This window comes from Callorhinus ursinus, unplaced genomic scaffold (assembly GCF_003265705.2).
Source record: "Callorhinus ursinus isolate GAN/ISIS: 27379988/994484 unplaced genomic scaffold, GSC_fseal_2.0 scaffold74, whole genome shotgun sequence".
Lineage (NCBI taxonomy): Eukaryota > Metazoa > Chordata > Mammalia > Carnivora > Otariidae > Callorhinus > Callorhinus ursinus.
The window spans coordinates 540661-560635 of record NW_027397136.1 but is presented as its reverse complement, the minus strand read 5'-3'; the positions used below and the strand labels follow the sequence as shown (position 1 = coordinate 560635).

General features: G+C 38.1%; 1 protein-coding gene and 1 pseudogene across 4 annotated transcripts in view; one reads left to right on the top strand and one right to left on the bottom strand.

Moving 5' to 3' along the window:
• BCL2L13 (BCL2 like 13) overlaps nucleotides 1–19975 on the top strand; it is a 124269-nt gene that overhangs the window by 41878 nt on the left and 62416 nt on the right. For 3 of the 4 annotated variants that reach the window (XM_073886931.1, XM_025851751.2, XM_025851753.2), the window contains exons 4-5: nucleotides 8989–9145; nucleotides 13439–13508. In XM_073886931.1, the coding sequence (XP_073743032.1) occupies nucleotides 8989–9145; nucleotides 13439–13508 (227 nt within the window). Of the gene's footprint in view, nucleotides 1–8988; nucleotides 9146–13438; nucleotides 13509–19975 lie in introns of those variants that run through there. The other variant, XM_073886930.1, reaches the window with a different exon arrangement.
• Nucleotides 1052–1486, bottom strand: LOC112808615 (c-Myc-binding protein pseudogene; annotated as a pseudogene).

The window sequence follows — 19975 nt, the reverse complement described above, 5'->3', positions numbered from 1 at the left end:
ACCGGCACGTGATAGAGCCGCGGAGCTTTTAGAAGTCGCTCCAGTGGCTAAGCGGCGGGTGGAACCCTCGCTGGGACAGTGTGGTCTCAGGACCCTCAGGGCCACAGAAAGACCGGGGGTGCCTGAGTGCGGCAGAGCTTCCAGGAATCGGAGCAGGGAAGCTGGCTGCGGAGACGGAGCTGAGGAGCGGGCTCTCAGCTCGGGGTTGCCATAAACTGTGATCCGCGGCACAGTCGGTCCACTGCTCCTCCAGCAGGGACCCAACAAGTGGCAGAGCCGGGGAGACTCCCCTTCCTCCCCGGGGAGGAACAGCAAGGGAGTGCACCGCAGGGATCTGCTGGGTTTGGAGACTCCACACAGGGTTGGGTGCCAGAGATAGAAACGCTCGGTCACAGGCGGGTGAGCACGGAGTGCAGCCCGAGACCCGGGAGACAGGAGTGATTGACTGTTTTTCTCTGGGCACTCACTGAGGAGTGGGGCCCCGAGTTCTCGGCCCCTCCGGGTGGAGATCGGGAGGCAGCCATTTTCACTCTCATCCTCCAAAGCTGCCTGGAAAGCTTGCAGGGAACAAAAGCTCCTGAGAGCAAACCCGAGCAGATTACTTACCCTGGACCAGGCAGGGCGGCGCAATTCCGCCTCCGGCAAAGACATTTGGGAACCATGGCAACAGGCCCCTCCCTGAGAAGATCAGCAAGGACAGCCAGCCAAGACCAAGTTTACAGATCAATGAGAATGGCAGAATGCCAGCGCTAGGGGAATACCGCACATAGAATCCATGGCTTTTTTCCCCCTGATTCTTTAGTCTTTCAAAGTTAATTTTTTTAAATTTCTTTTTTTTTTTGAATTTTTCTTTTTCCCTTTTTCAACCAATATCTTATCAATCCCTTTTTTAAAAAATCATTTTTATTTTTAATTTTTAGAGTCATATTCTATCCCTTCGTAGTAGTTAACCTTATTTTTGGTATATATATAAGTTTTTCTCTCTCTAAAATTTTGGGATAGAGTTTCTTCTTTTTTTTTTTTTAAGTTATATTGAGTTTTTATTGGTGATTCTAAGTATATGTGTTTATAACAGTTAAAGTGTGATAGGTGAATTCAACATATTAAAGGAGTTCTAGAGTATCTGTTCAGAAAAGAGTATATATTATACAAACTATTCAAGTCATACAAAACCATTTTTTCAGTGTCTTTTTAACTAAGAAGAATCCTATTCAGCACGCTTCTTCTCCTGAGGTGGTTCATACTGAGCAAGCTTTGTTCTCAGTTTTTTATTTTCTTCTACAATAGCTTCATATTTCTCTTTCATTTCTGCCAATTCTAGGCGAAGCAGCTCTATTTCTGGATTTTCTGGGGTAGCAGCTCCTAAGTGATGCTTTAAAAAACCTTGGTCAGCGTGTCCAGCACCCCCGACTTCTCCAAGTACCTCCGGAACTGCTCATGCTTCCAGTCGGCGGGTTTGTAATGGGCCATAAGTGACAGCGGCAGCGGCAGCGGCGTAGCTGGCGCCTGAGACTGTGGCTGGTGGGCTCTGGGATACAGTTTCTTCTAACAGACCAAAATATACCCTAAATCTCTAGTGTATGGCTTTGTTCTAGTCTCCTGCCTGATCACATTCTCTCCCTTTTTTTTTTTTTAATTCCTCTTCTTTCTTTTTTCAACCAACTTCTTATCAATTCCTTTTATAAAGTCTTTTATAATTTTCATCTTTTTTTTTTTAATCTTTTTTAATTGACAGACAGACACAGTGAGAGAGGGAACACAAGCAGGGGAAGTGGGAGAGGAAGAAGCAGGCTTCCTGCAGAGCAGGGAGCCCAATGCGGGGCTCAGTCCCAGGACCCTGGGATCATGGCCTGAGCCGAAGGCAGACACTGAACTGACTGAGCCACCCAGGAGCCCTTATAATTTTCATCTTTACAGTCATATTCCATCCCTTCATCGTATTTACGTTTATTTTTGTACATATATAAGTTTTTCTTTCTTTAAAATTTTGGGAGGCACTTTCTTCTAACAGACCAAAATACGCCCAAAATCTAATGTGTGGCACTGATCAATGCACCACCCTGATCATATTTGATCATATTCTTTTTTTTTTTTTAATCTTTTTCTTTATCTTTTCTTTCTTTCCTGTTCTTTTCCCCCAGTTTCAGGTCTCTTCTGATTTGTTTAGTGTATATTTTTTGGGGGTCATTGTTACCTTGTTAGCATTTTGTTCTCTCATTCATCTATTGTCCTCTGAACAAAATGAAAAGACGGAAAAAATCACCTCAAAAAAAAGAACAAGAGGCAGTACCGACTGCCAGGAACCTAATCAATACGGACATTAATAAGATGTCAGAACTAGAGTTCCGAATGACGATTTTAAAGATACTAGCTGGGCTTGAGAAAACCACGGAAGATATTAGAGAAACTCTCTCTGGAGAAATAAAAGAACTCAAATCTAATCAAGTCGAAATCAGAAAGGCTTTTAATGAGGTGCAATAAAAAATGGAGGCTCTAACTGCTAGGATAAATGAGGCAGAAGAGAGAATGAGTGATATAGAAGACCAAATGATGGAAAATAAAGAAGCTGAGAAAAAGAGAGATAAACAACTACTGGATCATGAGGGCAGAATTCGAGAGATAAGTGATAGCATAAGACGAAACAATATTAGAATAATTGGGATCCCAGAAGAAGAAGAAAGAGGGGCAGAAGGTATATTGGAGCAAATTATAGCAGAGAACTTCCCTAATTTGGGGAAGGAAACAGGCATCAAAATCCAGGAGGCACAGAGAACCCCCCTCAAAATCAATAAAAATAGGTCAACACCCTGACATCTAATAGTAAAACTTAAGAGTCTCAGAGACAAAGAGAAAATCCTGAAAGCAGCTCGGGACAAGGGACCTGTAACCTACAATGGTAGAAACATTAGATTGGCAACAGACCTATCCACAGAGACCTGGCAGGCCAGAAAGGACTGGTATGATATATTTAGAGCACTAAATGAGAAAAATATGCAGCCAAGAATACTATATCCAGCTAGGCTGTCATTGAAAATAGAAGGAGAGATAAAAAGCTTCCAGGACAAACAACAACTAAAGGAATTTGCAAACACGAAACCAGTCCTCCAAGAAATATTGAAAGGGGTCCTCTAAGCAAAGAGAGAGCCTAAAAGGAACATAGACCAGAAAGGAACACAGACAATATACAGTCACAGTCACCTTACAGGCAATACAATCACACTAAATTCATATCTTTCAGTAGTTACCCTGAATGTAAATGGGCTAAATGCCCCAATCAAAAGACACAGGGTATCAGATTGGATAAAAAAACAAGACCCACTGGGCGCCTGGGTGGCTCAGATGGTTAAGCGTCTGCCTTTGGCTCCGGTCATGATCCCAGGGTCCTGGGATCGAGTCCCGCATCAGGCTCCCTGCTCAGCGGGGAGCCTGCTTCTCCCTCTGCTTCTTTCTCTCTCTCTCTCTCTCTGTCTCTCATGAATAAATAAATAAAATCTTTAAAAAAAAAACAAGACCCATTGATATGCTGTCTGAGGGGACTCATTTTAGATCCAAAGACACCTCCAGATTGAAAGTGAGGGGGTGGAAAACCATTTACTGTGCTAATGGACACCAAAAGAAAGCTGGGATGGCAATCGTTGTATCAGACAAATTAGATTTTAAACCAAAGACTATAATAAGAGATGAGGAAGGACACTATATCCTACTTAAAGGGTCTATCCAACAAGAAGATCTAACAATTGTGAATATCTATGCCCTAACATGGGAGCAGCCAATTATATAAGCCAATTAATAACAAAAGCAAAGAAACACATCGACAGCAATACAATAATAGTAAGGGACTTTAACACACCCCTCACTGAAATGGACAGATCATCTAAGCAAAAGATCAACAAGGAAATAAAGACTTTAAATGACACACTGGACCAAATGGACTTCACAGATATATTCAGAACATTCCATCCCAAAGCAACAGAATGCACATTCCTCTCTAGTTCCCATGGAACATTCTCCAGAATAGATCAGATCCTAGGTCTCAACCAGTACCAAAAGATTGGGATCATTCCCTGCATATTTTCAGACCACAATGCTCTGAAACTAGAACTCAGTGACAAGAGGAAAGTCGGAAAGAACTCAAATACATGGAGGCTAAAGAGCATCCTACTAAAGAATGAATGGGTCAACCAGGAAATTAAAGAAGAATTTAAAAAATTCATGGAAACCAATGAAAATGAAAACACAACTGATCAAAATCTTTGGGATGCAGCAAAGGCCGTTCTAAGAGGAAAGTATATAGCAATACAAGCCATTCTCAAGAAACAAGAAAAGTCTCAAATACACAACCTAACCCTACACCTACAGAAGCAAGAGAAAAAACAGCAAATAAAGACTAAACCCAGCAGGAGAAGAGAAATAATAAAGATCAGAGCAAAAATCAATGAAATAAAAACCAAAAGAACAGTAGAACAGATCAATGAAACTAGGAGCTGGTTCTTTGAAAGAATTAACAAGATTGATAAACCCCAGGCCAGACTTATCAAAAAGAAAAGAGAAATGACCCAAATAAACAAAATCATGAATGAAAGAGGAGAGATCACAACCAACACCAAAGAAATACAAACAATTATAAGAACATATTATGAGCAACTATACGGCAGCAAATTAGATAATCTGGAAGAAATGTATGCATCCCTAGAGATGTCTCAGCTACCAAAACTGAACCAGGAAGAAATAGAAAACCTGAACAGACCTATAACCACTAAGGAAATTGAAGCAGTTCATCAAAAATTGCCCAACAAACAAAAGCCCAGGACCAGATGGCTTCCCAGGGGAATTCTACCAAACATTTAAAGAAGAATTAATACCTATTCTTCTGAAACTGTTCCAAAAAATAGAAATGGAAGGAAAACTTCCAAACTCGTTTTATGAGGCCACCATTACCTTGATCCCAAAACCAGACAAAGTCCCCATCAAAAAGGAGAATTACAGACCAATATCCTTGATGAACATGGATGCAAAAATTCTCACCAAAATACTAGCCAATAGGATCCAACAGTACATTAAAAGGATTATTCACCATGACCAAGTGGGATTTATCCCTGGGCTGCAAGGTTGGTTCAACATCTGCAAATCAATGTGATACAATACATTGATAAAAGAAAGAACAAGAACCATATGACCCTCTCAATAGATGCAGAAAAAGCACTTGACAAAGTACAGCATCCTTTCTTGATCAAAACTCTTCAGAGTATTGGGGTAGAGGGTACATACCTCAATATCATAAAAGCCATCTATGAAAAACACACAGCGAATATCATTCTCAATGGGGAAACACTGAGAGCTTTCCCCCTAAGGTCACAAGCACGGCAGGGATGTCCACTATCACCACTGCTATTCAACATAGCATTAGAGGTCCTAGCCACAGCAATCCGACAACAAAAAGAAATAAAAGGCATCCAAATGGGCAAAGAAGTCAAACTCTCACTCTTTGCAGGTGATATGATACTTTATGTGGAAAACCCAAAAGACTCCACCCCAAAACTGCTAGAACTCATACAGGAAGTCAGTAAAGTGGCAGGATATAAAATCAATGCACAGAAATCAGTGGCATTCCTATACACCAACAAGACAGAAGAAAGAGAAATGAAGGAGTCGATCCCATTTACAATTGCACCCCAAACCATAAGATACCTAGGAACAAATCTAACCAAAGAGGCAAAGAATCTGTACTCAGAAAACTATAAAATACTCATGAAAGAAATTGAGGAAGACACAAAGAAATGGAAAAACGTTCCATGCCCATGGATTGGAAGAACAAATATTGTGAAGATGTCAATGCTACCTAGAGCAATCTACACATTCAATGCAATCCCCATCAAAATACCATCCACTTTTTTCAGAGAAATGGAACAAATAATCCTAAAATTTGTATGGAACCAGAAGAGACCCCGAATAGCCAGAGGAATGTTGAAAAAGCAAAGCAAAGCTTGGTGGCATCACAATTCCGGACTTCCAGCTCTATTACAAAGCTGTCATCATCAAGACAGTATGGTACTGGCACAAAAACAGACACATAGATCAATGGAACAGAATAGAGAGCCCAGAAATGGACCCTCAACTCTATGGTCAACTAGTCTTCGACAAAGCAGGAAAGAATGTCCAATGGATAAAAGACAGTCTCTTCAACAAATGGTGTTGGGAAAATTGGACAGCCACATGCAGAAGAATGAAACGGGACCATTTCCTTACACCACACACAAAAATAGACTCAAAATGGTTGCAGGACCTAAATGTGAGACAGGAGTCCATCAACATCCTAAAGGAGAACACAGGCAGCAACCTCTTCGACCTCAGCCACAGCAACTTCTTCCTAGAAACATCGCCAAAGGCAAGGGAAGCAAGGGCAAAAATGAACTATTGGGACTTCATCAAGATAAAATGTTTTGCACAGCAAAGGAAACAGTCAACAAAACCAAAAGACAACCGACAGAATGGGAGAAGATATTTACAAATGACATATCAGATAAAGGGCTAGTATCCAAAATCTATAAAGAATGTTTTAAACTCAACACCCAAAGAACAAATGATCCAATCAAGAAATGGACAGAAGACATGAACAGACATTTTTCCAAAGAAGACATCCAAATGGCCAACAGACACATGAAAAAGTGCTCAACATCGCTCGGCATCAGGGAAATCCGAATCAAAACCTCAGTGAGATACCACCTCACACCGGTCAGAATGGCTAAAATTAACAAGTCAGGAAATAACAGATGTTGGCGGGGATGCGGAGAAAGGGGAACCCTCCTACACCGTTGGTGGGAATGCAAGCTGGTGCAGCCACTCTGGAAAACAGTATGGAGGTTCCTTAAAAAGTTGAAAATAGAGCTGCCCTACGACCCAGCAATTGCACTACTGGGTATTTACCCCAAAGATACAAATGTAGTGATCCGAAGGGGTACGTGCACCCCGATGTTTATAGCAGCAATGTCCACAATAGCCAAACTGTGGTAAGAGCCAAGATGTCCATCGACAGATGAATGGATAAAGAAGATGTGGTATATATGTGCAATGGAATATTATGCAGCCATCAAAAGGAATGAAATCTTGCCATTTGCAATGACATGGATGGAAGTGGAGGGTATTATGCTGAGCGAAGTAAGTCAGTCAGAGAAAGACATGTATCATATGACCTCACTGATATGAGGAATTCTTAATCTCAGGAAACAAACTGGGGTTTGCTGGAGTGGTGGGGGGGGGGGGGAGGGGGTGGCTGGGTGATAGACATTGCAGAGGGTATGTGCTATGGTGAGCACTGTGAATTGTGTAAGACTGTTGAATCACAGATCTGTACTTCTGAAACAAATAATACATTATATGTTAAAAAAAAAGATAGTTTCAAGGGAGAAATGAAAGGGGGGAAATCGGAGGGGGAGACGAACCATGAGAGACAATGGACTCTGAGAAACAAACTGAGGGTTCTAGAGGGGAGGGGGGTGGGGGAATGGGTTAGCCTGGTGATGGGTATTAAAGAGGGCACGTACTGAATGGAGCACTGGGTGTTATATGCAAGCAATGAATCATGGAACACTACATCAAAAACTAATGATGTAATGTGTGGTCATTAACATAACATAATAAAAGAAAAAAATAGGAAAAATGAAAAAGGGAATGAAAGTTACAGAATTGTTGAATCGCTATATTGTACATGTGAAAGTAATATAACCCTGTTTGTTAACTATACTAGAATTTAAAAACTTTTTCTTTATTTTTTTAAGATTTAATTTATTTATTTGAGAGAGAGCACATGTGCACGAGCTGGGAGGGGGGTGGGCAGGCAGAGGAAGAGGGTGAAACTAGACTCCTCTGTGCAAGGATCCCAGTGCAGGACTGGATCCCAGGATGCTGAGATCATGACCTGAGCTGAAGGCAGATGTTTAACCGACTGAGCCACCCAGGCACCCCTTAAATAAAAAGCTTCTCAAAAAAAGGAATGAGAGTAATTGACTCATCCCATCAGGTGGAATAAGCTCATTGGAATCTGGTTTAAGAAGTGCCATATTTATAAAGGTAAAAATGAAATCTTAAAATACTAAGAGTGGGATGATAGAGCTAGGAGTTGTTTTCCATTTATCATTCTTGCATAAAACTGGTATGTAGTAACATACTAAATTGGCTTATGTATTTTTTAGAAAATGTTTTTTTTGTTTATTTGAGAGAGAGCGTGAGAGCAAGCACGAGTGGCGGGGAGGGGCAGAGGGAAAGGAGAAGTAGACTCCCTGCTGAGCAGGGAGCCCATCAGGCTCAACCCTAGGACCCTGGGGTCATGACCTGAACCAAAGGCAGATGCCCAACTGACTGAGCCACCCAGGTGCCCCTGTGTATTTTTTTTTAAGGTTTAATTTTTTTATTTGAGAGGGAGAGAGCGTGGGCACATGAGAGTCGGGGGAGTGGCAGAGAGAGAGAATCTTAAGCAGATTCCACTCTGAGCTTGGAGTCCATCATGGGGCTCGATCTCACAACCCTGAGATAATGAGCTGAGGTGAAATCAAGAGCTGGACATTTAACCAACTGCGCCACCCAGGCGCCCCTTGGCTTGTGTATTTTAGCATATCAGTTTAGTCTTTTTGTTCTTTTAAAACTAAGATTTTCCATAAAAATCTTCCCTTTTAAAAAAAATCTCTATAAACTAGGACCTATTAAGCCTTGTGTTCAGGAAAGATTAATATCCCATAATGACTGACCTTTTTAAGTGGCTTATAACCATTAGCTTGTTTCCAATAGTAGGCATCTTAATCCCTTGAGTTTTTATAGCACAACTTTTTTCTCAGATTTTAAGTTTTTGTTTTTTTGTTTTTTAGTAATCTCTATTCCCAATGTGGGGCTTGAACTCATGACCCGGAGCTCTTTCAGCTGAGCCAACCAAGCTCCCCTGCAGCACAACTTTGGTATTATTTATTAAAATAGGTTTTTCTTTTACCCTGTCTTCAGCATTCACCAGCACAGGCTTTGATCGTCATACTTCTCCTGTATTCAGCCCTGCTAACCCAGAAAGCTCTGTGGAAGACTGCTTGGCTCATCTTGGGGACAAAGTATCGCAGGAACTGAAAGAGCCTCTGCAAAAGGCATTGCAAATGCTTCTCAGCCAGTGAGTTACCATTGCTGAGTGGGAACATGCTTCTCTAAGTAGTCTTTGAATCTGTCATGCAGCACTGGATTGGTTAAGGCTTTGTTTTAGGTGAATGGTGTCACTTCTTTTCTCACTTTACTTTTTCTTTCTTTGCTTTCCTGAAGCATTTCTGTTTGTGTTTTGAATGACAACTTTTACATCAAAGTGGTGATTTAACTGTTCCGACATGGATTTGATCATTTGTGTTTACTTGTTGAGCTGTCAGGTTTCAACAGATGCTTTCACTGCTCTGTAAGTGTAAATATGAGCTATTTCACTTGTCCTGACCACTTTTTACTACCATTCTGTCTGGGGGCCAACATAAATATAATGGTTAGGGTTTTATGCATTGTAATGTGGGATTAACATCATATCAGTATTTTAGGTATCCCAAATATTGCTAAACTTTGCGGTTGCACATCTGTCTATGGAACTGCTGCCACATTCTTATAGTGGGAACTTCTCTACTAACCATGGTTTTGACTGTTAAAGCTCAAGGCAGGAAGCTCGCAGTGAAAGTATATTAAAATAGAACCAAGTCATTTATTGTACATCTTAAAAATTCTTTTCCTCTAATTCTTTGCTGAGAATCATTAAAGAATTGGTATGAATTAGAAAAACATTGTTTTAATGAAGAATGACATCTAAAACAGGATGAAGACTTTTTCTTCACTTAAAAGGGTCAAAATTCAGATGCCAGATTACTGGTGTAGTAAGGTAATTCCTTATTTCCACATAGGCAAAAAATTGTATGTTATCATTTGTCAGAAGGAAGCAGTTGGAGTTTAAGGAGAATTCAGTTTGTTCCCGCATATTCTGGTGACATGAGCAAATGTAAAAAATCCAAGTTATGTATAGGACACTGAAATGAAAATCATATTTGGACTTTCTTAACTTTATATATAGAAAAGTTTAAAAAGAAATGTGAAGAGAAGATTATGGGTGTCAGAAAATAAAAGTTAAATAGGAAATTTGGATGTACAGTGGTGGCTTTTAGAATGTTCTGTGGAGCTTAGGGGCCCTGAGAACGTGAGGGACAGGGTGAGTAGGTGGGGCTTGTTAGGCCTTTGCCAACCCTTCTTAAACTAAAATAGCTATATATATATATATATTTTTTTTTTTTTAAAGATTTTATTTATTTGAGAGAGAGAATGAGAGAGAGCGCGCACATGAGAGGGGCGAGGGTCAGAGGGAGAAGCAGACTCCCTGCTGAGCAGGGAGCCCGATGTGGGACTCCAGGATCATGACCTGAGCTGAAGGCAGTCGCTTAAACAACTGAGCCACCCAGGTGCCCCATAGAATAGCTATATTTTAATACATTTTTAAATGTAAGATTTGAAGAAAACTACTGTTTTGCCAAAAACAAAAATTGTAAAAGCTATTGGGACTGGGAGTAAAATAACTGAGGTTAGAAGGCAAAAAATTCTGTCTCCAACTTTGATACAAACTATTTGTGGCTTTACACAAACCATTTCATTCTATATCTAAATTTCCCCATCTAGGGGCGCCTGGGTGGCTTAGTTATTGGGCGTCTGCCTTCGGCTCAGGTCATGATTCCAGGGTCCTGGTATCGAGCCCGTCATCGGGCTCCCTGCTCCATGGGAGGCCTGCTTCTCCCTCTTCCACTCTCCCTGCTTGTGTTCCCTCTCTCTCTGTGTCTCTCTCTGTCAAATAAATAAATAAAATCTTTGAAAAAAAAGAATAAATTTTCCCATCTATTAATTTTAACTTTACTGGGATATTATAAGCTCTCTGAAGAACAATATCATATAGGTAAAGTATTTTTTTGGCATCCTTTTTATAATCTACAGGAAAAATTGATATCTTCTCACTACAAAGTAAATTGTATTTAAAGATATATAGTCAGGTGAATACTTGGTGGCTTTTTTTCCCCAAACCCTGAATACTGATATAATTATTTCTTATTTTTATTTTTATTTATTTAAAGATTCCATTTTTAAGTAATTCCTATACCCATAGTGGGGCTCATACTCACAACCCCAAGATCAAGAGTCATATACTCCACCGACTGAGCCAGCTGGGCGCTTCTGACATAATTATTTTTTAAATTGGTACCTCTGGTTGTATATCAGAGACCTCTTTATGAATAAATTTTTTTTTTTAGTAATCTTCTTTTTAAAACTGTTAAGCTCTGTTACTAATAGCTAACTGATGATGAACCAGAAATATTATACAGGTTGATGGGAATAATTTGTAAGGTAGAAAATACCACCTACTTCTTCAGACAGTTTAGTTCAAGTGGGAAATTAACCCTGAACTCTTCATATAGCCAAGCACCAGCAGTGTGAAAAGGTACCCCCTGCCCCTTTTTCTTCTTTGCTCTGTTGAGATACCTCATTAGATAGGGCTGATTTTTCAGCTACTTGCTTTTGTATGTATTAGATTTCCTTTGAATGTTTTCGTCTGCTGGATCTTTTATGTGCATATATGTGTGTACATATAATGATTCAAATCATGTTTCATTCTGAAGGATGCTAAAGTACTTTAGCCTGATAGACAAACTACCAATAAGGACTACTGTGACCCACAGCAGCATCAAACAGTTCAGGAAAGGAAGTGAAGGGACTGATAGACCCAAGTAAACTTCAGGGAGAATATAGGTAGGTAGACTGTATAGTATCTGAAGTTCAAGTTTTATTATAACTGCCTACTATTTAGCCCAAGGCTTTTAAAAAATTCTAAGCTTACTTTAATGGTAATATAATATCAGGAAGATAGTACATAACATCTTAAAAAGGCCATCCCATGTATCTTACCTCCTTTCAGCATCACTATGGTATTGATTTTATATTGACTTGTGAAAAAGAATGATAACTGTGTCATCAGAACTGGTTTCTGAAGTATATAGACCAGCACTGTACAACAGATAAAATGCAAGTCGTGAAATGCAATTTAAAATTTCCTAGCAACCACATTAAAAATTAAGATTTTTAATCTATTTTATTCAACCCAGTATATTAAAATTTATAGTTTTAACAGGTACTCAATGTAAAAATATTAATGAGCTATTTTACATTTTTTTCCTTAGTAAGTTTTAGAAATCTAGTGTGTATATTATGCTTTCAGCATATCACTAGCCGCATTTCACATGACCATTAGCCACATGTGGCACTGAGGCATTATTGTGGCATGTTTCAGAATCCTAATTTAAAATAGGAGTAGTGTGGCCTTTGGACCCATATCTAGTTGGGTGTGAATTCCTGCATTGCTGGTTGCCAGCCATGTGGATTTGGGATAGTCTCTTAGCTTTTCTGAGCTTCAGTTTCCTAATGTGTAAAATGATAGTATGTAACATAAAATATAAATATATAAAAATATAAAACTGAACAGTAGGTTACTGATAAGTGGTAGCTGTCCTCAATTATTAAATTTCATAGGCTGAAGAGATCACAGACCTGAGAGCAGAAAATGCCTTTGGAATGGATTTTAAATTCCTATAAAAGCAGGACCTCTCCCCTTTTTTACATGTATGTTAATACTTTGCCCACAAAAATAGGGGGGCAAATTTTATTAAATCTGATATTCAGGCTGTTGATGCTTTCAGATGCTACTTGGTACCAAGTATTTTTTGTTGGTTGTTGTGAATTTGTGCATGAAACCAAGTCTTACACATAGTAACTAAAGTCTGTCAGTAAATTAGTGAGTGTTGGTGATTTCAGTTTTGGTATGACTAGAACTTACGTGGAAATAATCAGAAAGGCTTATCTCTGCCCTCCAGAATTTTATATCATAAGACTCCAAGTTAAAAATAGAGCTCCGTTTACTGGCCTTGTTTAGTCCAACTCTTTATATCCTCAATTTGAGAGGTCTTTCAGTGACATGTTTCTTTAATTTTGAAGTGTTTTAAGTTTTTTGCCTTTTAAAAAGGTTAAAATTGTGCTTTTAATAATGAGATCATTTTTGTTACTATTTTATCTTATTTTAATAACCCAAGTGTATGTTTATCTGCAACATGGAAATCCTGTTGGATGAGTTTCAAACAATTATTTTAAAAGTGTTATTTATTATTATCTTGTTATGTTATTAGCTGCTTTCCCAAGCTGATAGCATGCCTCTCAGCCAATAGGGAATGCTTGAAGTAAATGCATACCAAATGTTAAAAGCCACATCTCATACCAAACAGTATATTGAATAATCTTTGGTACTTTGGCAAAAAGTTCAACACAGAATAGTGACTGTATATTTATTCATCTGGAAATTTAGAATTTTCCTTCTTTGTGACCCAGACTTTTAAAAAAAAAATCTCTACAGGCCAGTGACATATCAGGCATATCGGGAATGTACACTGGAGACCACAGTTCATGCCAGCGGCTGGAATAAGGTATTAACCAAATTATCTTTTCTCTTATAAGATTTTAGTGTGTTGATTAAAGTGCAGGAGAAATTGTTAACATCATGTAAGAGAAAACTGTTAGAGCTCATTATTTAATGCATAAATCCAATTGTGTTAAGTTTTTGATTAAAATGGTTTGATTAAAGTGGTTTTTTGATTAATGCTGTGAGATTCTGGTTGGCCCAAAAATATGTGTCCCATAGTATGCCATTCTTCTTTCCTATCTCTTCTGAATTTTCTCTCATTTCTTCACTTCTTTGTATTAGACATGACATTTATCTCCAGATGGTTATTTGTTACCCTGTGTGTATGTCTTGGGGTATAAAAGAATAAGAGCTTCATTTGGGAGACTGCTTCTTCTGGTTTTCTCTCTCTCTCTCTTTTTTTTTTTTTTGTTCTTCTGGTTCTCTTAAATGAGTAATACCATTTGTGTTTTATAGTTTACAAGGTATCTGATGTCACATCTCATTGGATCATTACAACCATCCTTTGCAGAAGACAGAATGGATTTTATTAGCTTTTGCTTTGTTATATATTTAGTTAGATCAGGTGAATAATCAGAGAAAAAAGTTAAGTGACTTGTCCAGGACCCCTTGACTAGGAAATATTGGAACCAACGCTAGAGCTGAGATCTCAGATCTTCTGATTCCAGCTTTAGTGTTTTTTTCCACAGTACCATACTGCTTACCCATGATCTCAGACTGTATTATCCATTTATCACCTTGAAAAGGCAGAAAGTCTAAGGAAATGTAGTATGGGAGGACTCAGATCAATACGAGGAAGAAGTGTGGCCCTTAGGATCTTGTGTAGGGATGAGAAAATTCAGTAGAATCATTTTTATAAATAGCCACCTCTACTCTGAATTGATTTAAGTTTTCATTTTATCCAACAATTCCATACATCCCTTGGTATTCAGCACAACAAATGCACTCCTTAATCTGCATCACCTATTTAACCCATCCCCCCACCCCTTGCACTCTACTCAGAACTGTTTTTTTTTTTTTTAAGACTTTATTTATTCATGAGAGACAGAGGGAGAGAGAGAGAGAGAGAGAGAGAGAGAAGCAGAGGGAGAAGCAGACTCCCAAGCAGCAGGGAGCCCGATGCGGGACTCAATCCCAGGACCCTGGGATCATGACCTGAGCCGAAGGCAGATGCTTAACCATCTGAGCCACCCAGGTGCCCAGAACTGTTAATAGTATAGTATGAGTCAGACCGTGTGACCCTACATACCTAACTGAAGTATATTGTTTTTAGTCACTTTATAATACAGGCTTTGGAAGCATTATAGCATAATAATTACCATCATAGGCTTTGTAATTGGACTTCTTTCAAATACCAGCTTTGCCACAGACTAGATGCATGTCTTTGGACAGTTCATTAACCTCTCTAAATCTTAATTTTCTTTTCTTTTCTTTTTTTAAGTTTTGTTTAAATAATCTCTACACCAAACATCGGGCTCTAACTAATGACCCTGAGACCAAAAGTGGTACACTCTTCTAACTGAGCCAGCCAGGCGCCTCTCTAAATCTTCATTCTCACATATGTGAAATGGATCTAGTAATACTAACCTCATATAAATTTTACTAGACTTAAGTGACATAATATAGGTTAAATGCTTATTTAGCACGTTGCTTGGCACCATAGTAAGCACTCAGTAAACAGTAGCTATTATGTTAGATTTAACACATGAAAGCTTGTTCCAAAATAGTCACCATTATGGGGTTTTACTATGTTATTTAGTTGCAAAAAACTTACTTAAAAAGTTTGTTTCATTTCCTTTCTTGGAATAAAAAAACCCTTTTATTTGGATATTTGAAATACATTTATTTATTTTATAAATAAGAATGAACTTGGTTGTGATATATTTCTTAGTATGTCAAACAACACATGTTTAGGTACCTAATATTACTAGCCTTCTTCCCCTATTTTATGTTCTCTTCCTTTCCCTCTTGTCCAGTGACTATTAATAATCAACTCTTGTATGTTCTCCTCCCGTTGATCCTAGGGTTGTCCTAAAAAAAAAATCTGAGTAAACCCCATACTTCACTATCTCTCTTCACCTGTCTGATTTTTCCATCGTCTGCTTCAATTTAGTCCTTCAGCTGGACCAAGAGCCAAGGCTGTGGCTTGAATAAATAATTCATATAAATAAGCCATGCCAGTTAGAGTATTACTTGCTCTGCTGAATCCAGTATTACTCTCCTACTAAGTTCTCTAGGGCTGAAAAGAATATGGTTGTCTGGTAGGTAATTGAGGCTCAAATGAAACATGCATCAGAGAAAAGAGAAAAAAAGTGTCCACAGAGCATACCACATTAGGGATAAACCAAATACCTGTTTATCTGTATAGGGATTCTGAAAGCATCTTGGTAGAATACTCTATATCAAAAGAAGTGTAGGAAAAAAGCTGGTCACAAACCTGTATTAGTAGTATGGTCCTTTAAAAAAGGAAATTCAAAAAAAAGTTCCGTGTATAAATGTAGTTATGTGTATGCCTAGAAAAACAATTGAAATATGTGCCAAAACATTAAATAATACATAGTAATTATCTCCAAATTGTGGGTTCTTTTCTTTCTTCCCCTGCCCCCATGTGGGTATTGTTTTTTCCTATGTACTTCTCTGCTTCTGAGAAAAAAAGAAGAAAATGATCATCAAAGAGAAAAAGCCATGAAATGCTTACCTTTGCCTTTTCTTGGGGGTGTAGACCCTGCCAGAAATATAATTATGCTCAAGTACATTAGTTGAAGGCACTGTGCATGCAATTGGACTGCTGATATAATTACGTTATCTGCAGAATTCCATAACTGCTCACGACACATTTTTTCACCCTGATAAAAAGTTATTTTGATGATGTTCTGGTACTGTAAATGGTGTGCAGAGACACACCACACTTTACATCTTACTGTCCTCTATTTTTCTTACCCTCCTTATATCCTTTTTGTTAAAATAAACACTGTAGGGGCGCCTGGCTGGCTCAGTCAGTAGAACATGTGACTCTTAAATCTCAGGGTTGTGGGTTTGGGCCCCATGTTTGGTGCAGAGATTACTTAAAAATAAAATCTTTTTTTTTTAAGCTTTTATTTATTTATTTGACAGAGAGAGATACAGCGAGAGAGGGAACACAAGCAGGGGGAGAGGGAGAGGGAGAAGCAGGCTTCCCGCGGAGCAGGGAGTCCGATAAATGGGGCTCGATTCCAGGACCCTGGGACCATGACCTGAGCCGAAGGCAGACGCTTAAAGACTGAGCCACCCAGGCACCCCCAAAATAAAATCTTTTAAAAAATAATAATAGACTAAAATAAACATTGTAACTGGAAAAAGAGAGCCAGCTATAGTGTTAGTACATGCTGTTCAAAGTGTAATAAATAAACTTTAGAAAAATAATAGCAAAAATAAATGAATTATTTGCTTGGGTAATTTTTAGTGACATATTGAATCACTAATATTTTTATTTTTATTTTTTATATTATTTATTTATTTTTTAAAGATTTTATTTATTTGAGAGAGAGAGAGAGAATGAGAGATAGAAAGCACGAGAGGGAAGAGGGTCAGAGGGAGAAGCAGACTCCCTGCTGAGCAGGAAGCCTGATGTGGGACTCGATCCCGGGACTCCAGGATCATGACCTGAGCCGAAGGCAGTCGCTTAACCAACTGAGCCACCCAGGTGCCCGAATCACTAATATTTTTAAATCTTTATTAAAATTTGAAGCATACACAAAAGCACAGTGAACAGTATAGCAAATCCCGTGTATCTTGTCACTCAGCTTCAGTAATTATCAACATATGGCTGGTCTTGTTTCATCTATTTCCCACTCTCCCCCAGATTATTTTGAAGTAGGCTCTAGACATCATTTGATTCATAAATACATTAGTATGTATTTCCAAGGATGATGTAGCCCCCCTTTTTTTGGATGTATCTCTTTTTTTAACCAACTGATAATACCACTATTATACTTATACCTCAAAATATTAACAGTAATTCTGTCATCACATAATCTGTTTAGTATTCAGATTTTTCCAATTGTCTCACAAAGGTATTTCTCTAAGATGATTTGTTTGAATTGTGATCCAGACAAGGTTCATGCATTGCATTTGGCTGATAAGTCTCTTGTCTTTACTTTTTTTAAAAAATTGAAATATAATTCATACCATAAAATTTATATTTACCTTTCTAAAGCATACAGTTCAGTGGTTCACATTCACATAGTTATGCAGCCATCTCTATTGTCTAATTCCAGAACATTTTTATCTTCCCATAAAGAAACCCCACACCTTGTAGTAGTCACTCTCCATTCCCTGTACCTCCCAGCCCCTAACAACATTACTCCGTCTCTTTAAGTTTGCCTATTCTGGACATTTCATATAAATGCAATCATGTAATATGTGTCTTAAGTCTCTTTTAATATGTAGGCTTACTCGCTCTCTTGATTTTTTCTTTGCTTACAAGTTATTTCTTCTGTAAAATTTCCTACTTTCTGGAGTTTATTGACTGTATCACTGAGATGTCACTTAACATATTCCTCTGTATCTATATTTCCTTTCCATTGGTAGGTAGATCTAGAAGCCTAATCATAGTCAGGTTTAATCTTTTTGGCAAGAATACTTCATTGGCAATGTTCCTTATTTCCTGTTGCATCACACTGGGTGATACATAATGCCTGGTTGTCACTTAAATTTTATTTTGAAGCACATAGGTCAAACATTCAAACCTAATCAATACAGAGAAAATTTGTGGGATATGACATTTACTAGAATTGTTAAGTTATAAATTGGTTACTAAATAGTAAATTGATGGATCAAAATCTGTATTTTATCATTATAAATATCTATTCTACTGGAAGAGATCCTTGGAGCTATAAATTAATATACTTCATTTCTGTAACCAGCAAGCTGTACATTCTTTAATAATAAGAGAATATTGTTAGCATGGTACCTATGGGGAGACAGTGAATGCAGGTATTGCTTTTTGATGGTCAAAATTACCTTAGCATTCCTTTACGAAAGTTATTGGAGAGAAAAATAATTTATATGTGTTGTGGGGATTACTATTATCCAGTAAGGAAATGACTTCGAGGAATTCAAAGAGTAAGACTATTTGGTTCCTTTTTAGTCTTAGAGATATGAATAGTGGGGACCTTCTAGGAATGGATGCTTCGGGGTCCAGTTTTTTTTTTTAAGCTTTTTTTTTTCTTAGGACTGTGGGAGAGGGAGTGCAAAAAAATATCAGGTATAAGGTGATAATTTCTTGTGGGTAGTACACTGCCAAGTTGTTGGAATTGGTTGTAGAAATAAGAGGTTTTATGTGTGATCACAAAAATTAGAGGGTAAATGGGTTTAACTATATAAAGACAGTCTAAATTATACTTAAAAGGTAGTGGGCCTGGAAGTCATCATATAGGTCTCTGAAGACAGGATGTCAAATAGGTAAAAGAGACAGAGCATGTATCATCAAGAATATTACAGTTAGAATTTGTTAGTCCTATAAAGTGAAGTTTCTGTACTCTGGACACTGCATTTCAAGAAAGATATAATTGGGATGGAGAAGAACTGGGAAGGGGTAATCTAAATGATCAAAGCAGTGAAGGAATTGCCAGATGAAGAACAGTCTAAAAGATTAGTAAATTTCAGCCTAAAAAATATAGTGAATGAGAGGGAATATGATTAAGGACTCAAGACAGTAGTGAAAGGGGATTACAGATTTATCTCTAGATAATTATATAGTAAAACTAGGGCATCTACTTTTTGATACATGAAAGAGATAAATTTGGAACAAATAAAAATAAGTATTATTTTGTATAGCAAATATAAAGTGTTTGCAACTCATTTCCCTAAGAGGTAATAGAGCTTAAACATGAATAACTTTAAAATATTGCATATTATTAGATTATTATGGGAAATTAGAATGTTTTGAGGTATAGAACATCTCAGGCCTTTGAAGTTACAGTGATCTGAGTCAGTAGGACTGATCAACAAGGTATACCTGACTGCTCCTACTAAGACACAGTACTGGAGCTAGATGAACAATAGGTTTTGGGGGTGGGGTTTTTTTGTTTGTTTTTGTTTTTAATAGTATGACAAGTTTTCTAATTGTGAAGAAAACCTAGTATATTCTTCTTTATAGCCCTAGACCCCTCCATTAGTGTTAGGAAGGGGTTTTTAAATAAATTTTGGGCTGGAGTTCTTTTACAGTATCAAAAAGGGAAGACGTGTTTGTTGCATTCTTTCTTTCAGACTTTGATAAGATTCCCTCAGGACTGCTTTTACTTAAAAGCCAAAAAGTATTAGTAAAACTATAAACTCATTGTCTTTTCTGTTTGTCCTTTTCTGCAGAAATATTTTCTAATCCCTCAGTTATTGCCTTGGCATTTCAGTAGCAAGGGACTGGAATTGGTTTCATTTCCTTTTGCATTCCTTTTCCAGGCATGTGGAGCCCTCTTGATGGTTTAGACTAAA